The following is a 4108-nucleotide window of genomic DNA, read 5'->3' as shown; positions in this document are numbered from 1 at the left end:
AGTAATACTAAAATACAAACATTGTGGTTATTACAGCAGAAGAACCAGAAATATTATGGGGGCCTCTAAATATTGTCTTGGACAGTGAAGACCCTTGGAATCAAAATGGTTGAGAACCACTGATCTAAACTGTAATTTCTCACCTCTGCAGAAAGCGTGCATAAGGCTGTCTGTAGGCAAATCCAGCTCGACGCACACGCACATTCTCCAGCAGTCCCAGGTACGCCACTTGGTGCTGGCAGCGACCATCATCAAACAGCAGGGGGGACTTCACCTCATTCGGTTTTATACACCGCACATAGTATGGCTCCTGTATGAAAAATGTAATTTCATATCATTTGCAGAAACTGCCAAATAAAAGCATTTACCAAAGGCCTCAAAGGTGCGCTATTGAACTGCAGCTGACCAAAAAGGTTTGCTTAGTAGCCAATAACAATGATTTAATGAAGGCAACATGAAATTATATGATTATGGTTCAAAGCTGTTAGTTGTACTAATAATAACAGAAAGCCAACTGCTGCAATAATAGAAAGTATCATTATGTAAAAGCTACACAATTTGCAAAGAATTAAAGGGACTTTTTCTCCCTGACCTTTCCTGGAAGCGTAAAGCTCACTTCATCAAGACTGCACCGTGCAGCTAGGGGGTACGTTAACATTCCCCAGGTGGAGAAAGCGGCTGCAGTGCACCTGTGCCCGCAAAACACTGCCACTTGGAGGAATCGTCCGCATCTCCTGTCCAAAGCCTGTAAGCTGTCGTCGGCTCGCCAAGGCGCTAAAACAAATGCACGAGGGTAGCACCGACCCGAGGTTGATGCAGGAGCTGCGCTCAGCGACTGACTTTCCCCTCCTCGGGAAGGCGATGTCCACTCTGGTGGTCCAAGACTCAACCTGGCAGGGATGAAAGACATCGACAAAGCACGCTTTCTCGACGCTCCCATCTCCCAGGCTGGGCTGCTCGGCGACACTGTTGAGGGCTTTGCCCAGCAGTTCTCGGCAGTGCAGATGCAGACTGAGGCCATCCAACACATCTTGCCCCGGCATGATGCACCACCAGCCACCGCTGCCCCGCAGGCCAGGCCTCAGTCTGCTCGTCGCCGTGGGCGCCCTCCTGCGTCCTCCAGAGCTGCTCCACCCCGTGCTGAAGCAACATCTAGGCCGGCACGTCGAGCCTTTCGCAGGAGTGCGGCGCCCCCCGTGCCCCAGCCGGCTCCAAAATCGTCCAGGAAGGCGACAAAGCGGCCCTGACACGGGCAACCCGGAGATGTGAGAAGCTGCTCTTTCTCAGGAGACGGCGAGGACAACGCCGCTCCTTCCTCCGGAGGAGGGCCGAGCGGCAGAAGCAGACTGAGGCCATCCAACACATCTTGCCCCGGCATGATGCACCACCAGCCACCGCTGCCCCGTGGGCCAGGCCTCAGTCTGCTCGTCGCCGTGGGCGCCCTCCTGCGTCCTCCAGAGCTGCTCCACCCCATGCTGAAGCAACATCTAGGCCGGCACGTCGAGCCTTTCGCAGGAGCGCGGCGCCCCCGTGTCCCAGCCGGCCCCAAAATCGTCCAGGAAGGCGACAAAGCGGCCCTGACATGGGCAACCCGGAGATGTGAGAAGCTGCTCTTTCTCAGGAGACGGCGAGGACAACGCCGCTCCTTCCTCCGGAGGAGGGCCGGGCGGAGAATCTTTTGTTTTGTTTTGTTTCTGTTTTGTTGCCTCTCCACACATCTCTGGCCAGTCCCCCCGGGGACTTAGGGAGTTCTGCGGGGATGAGTCAGAACACGATGCCTTCTGTACCATCCAGCTCTACTTCCCTCCGCTGCACTACCGCGGGTACGTCTATTGTTCCTTTGGTGCCACTTGTCTGGGGGCATGGCTTGCGCTGCCCAGCCAGTCTCGCTGGTTCATCCACACAATTCGACTCGGCTATGCGATTCAGTTCGCCAGGTGACCTCCCAAGTTCAGTGGCGTTGTCGAGACTTCGGTGGCAGTCTGAGACGCTTCCTCGACACAGACCGTTCCTATGGTTTGCGTTCGAGGGTCGGGCATGGCAGTACAGGGTCCTCCCCTTCGGGCTTTCCCTGTTCCCCCGTGTCTTTATGAAAGTCACGGAGGGTGCCCTTGCCCCATTACGGGAAGAGGGCATCAGGATCCTCAACTATCTCAACGACTGGCTCATCATGGCCCGGTCAATAGAGCAGTTGTGCGATCACAGGAACCTGGTGCTCCGGCACCTCAGCCAGTTGGGTCTTCGGGTCAACTGGGAAAAGAGCAAACTGTCCCCGGTGCAGAGGATCTCTTTTCTCGTTGTGGAGTTGGACTCTGTGAGTATGACAGCGCATCTCACCAACGAGTTCCTTCAGAGGCAGGACGGTGGTTCCGCTGAAACAATTTCAGAGGCTCCTGGGGCATATGGCATCCGCAGTCATGCCGCTCGGGTTGCTTCATATGAAACCACTTCAGCACTGGTTACACTCCCGAGTCCCGAGATGGGCATGCACAGGACATATTGTGTGACCATCACATCAATGTGTCGCCGCTCATTCAGCCCCTGGTCGGACCTTGCTTTTCCACGGGCCGGGGTGCCCTAAGAACAAGTGTCCCGGCATGTTGTTGATGCCTCCAGTACGGGCTAGGGTGCTACATGCAACGGGCAGGCAGCCTCGGGTTCCTGGATGGGGCCTCGACTGCTTTGGCACATCAACTGCCTGGAGTTGTTGGCTTTGGCACATCAACTGCCTGGAGTTGTTTTCTCATGGGAAGCAAACAGGTAGACCTGTTTGCTTCCCATGAGTCCTACCACTGCCAGCTGTATTACTCCCTGACCGAGGCCCCCCTCGGCACGGACACACTGGCACACAGCTGGCCTCGGGCTCTACGCAAATATGCGTTTCCCCCAGTGAGCCTCCTTGCACAGACACTGTGTAAGGTCAGGGAGGACGAGGAACAGGTCCTGCTGATTGCGCCGTACTGGCCCACCCGGACCTGGTTTCAGGAACACATGCTCCTCGCGACAGCCCCTCCCTAGCGCATCCCTCTGAGGAAGGATTTCCTTTCTCAGGGGCTCGGCACCATGTGGAACCCGCGTCCAGATCTTTGGAACCTCCATGTGTGGCTCCTGGATGGGACGCGGCAGACTTGATTTGCCGCAGGCAGTGGTGGACACCATCACTCAGGCTAGAGCTCCCTCTACGAGGCAAGCTTATGCACTGAAGTGGAGTCTGTTCACAAACTGGTGTTCTTCTCGCCGAGAAGACCCCTGAAGATGCACGATTCGAGTAGTGCTTTCCTTCCTGCAAGAGAGGTTGGAGTGTAGGCTGTCACCCTCCACCTTGAAAGTGTATGTGGCTGCTATTGCAGCCCATCATGATGCAGTGGACAGCCGGTCACAGGGGAAGCACAATCTCATCGTCAGGTTCCTGAGGGGTGCCAGAAGGTTACATCCTCCTAGGTCACCCCTGGTGCCCTCCTGGGATCTCTCTATCGTCATGGCTGGACTTCAGAGGGATCCCTTTGAGCCTCTGTATTCAGTCGAGCTTAAATTCCTGTCTGCTAAGACAGCGCTCCTGACCACACTCACTTCCATCAAGAGGGTCGGGGACCGCCAAGCATTTTTGGTAAGCGAAGAGTGCCTTGTGTTCGGGCCGGCCTACTTTCACATTGTCCTGAGACCCCGGCCTGGATACATGCCCAAGGTTCCCACCACGCCTTTTCGCGATCAGGTGGTGAACCTGCAAGCACTGCCCTCGGAGGAGGCAGATCCAGCCTTGGCGTTGCCGTGTCCCGTAAGAGCGCTGCGCATATACATGGACCGCACCAGGAGTTTCAGAAGCTCTGAGCAGTTCTTTGTCTGCTACGGAGGTCAGCAGAAAGGGAAGGCTGTCTTCAAGCAGAGGTTGGCCCACTGGATAGTGGATGCCATCACCTTGGTGTACCAATCCCAAGGCGAGCCGTGCGGGAAGAGCTGGCCGGTGTCATGCTTGCTACGCCATTCTCCCTCACCCGGGGATGCGAGCGCCTTTTTCCTCCTCCCGTAAGTTTCTCGGATGGCGAACCCTGGTTGAGTATCCTCCAGCACCCCCGGCAGTCAGACTGGGCGGAGCAGTCTGACGCCAGGC

General features: G+C 56.2%; 1 protein-coding gene across 1 annotated transcript in view; it reads right to left on the bottom strand.

Annotated features, from left to right (window-relative positions):
* Nucleotides 1-4108, bottom strand: part of LOC107738593 (unconventional myosin-Ig-like) — a 58509-nt gene that overhangs the window by 32929 nt on the left and 21472 nt on the right. The window contains 1 exon segment of the mRNA XM_016550361.1: nt 144-310. Coding sequence (XP_016405847.1) covers nt 144-310 — 167 coding nt within the window.

Source organism: Sinocyclocheilus rhinocerous, unplaced genomic scaffold (genome assembly GCF_001515625.1).
Source record: "Sinocyclocheilus rhinocerous isolate Xijiao unplaced genomic scaffold, SAMN03320098_v1.1 scaffold525, whole genome shotgun sequence".
Classification (NCBI taxonomy): domain Eukaryota; kingdom Metazoa; phylum Chordata; class Actinopteri; order Cypriniformes; family Cyprinidae; genus Sinocyclocheilus; species Sinocyclocheilus rhinocerous.
The sequence above is the reverse complement of the archived record's forward strand: the minus strand, read 5'-3'. Positions and strand labels throughout refer to the sequence as shown.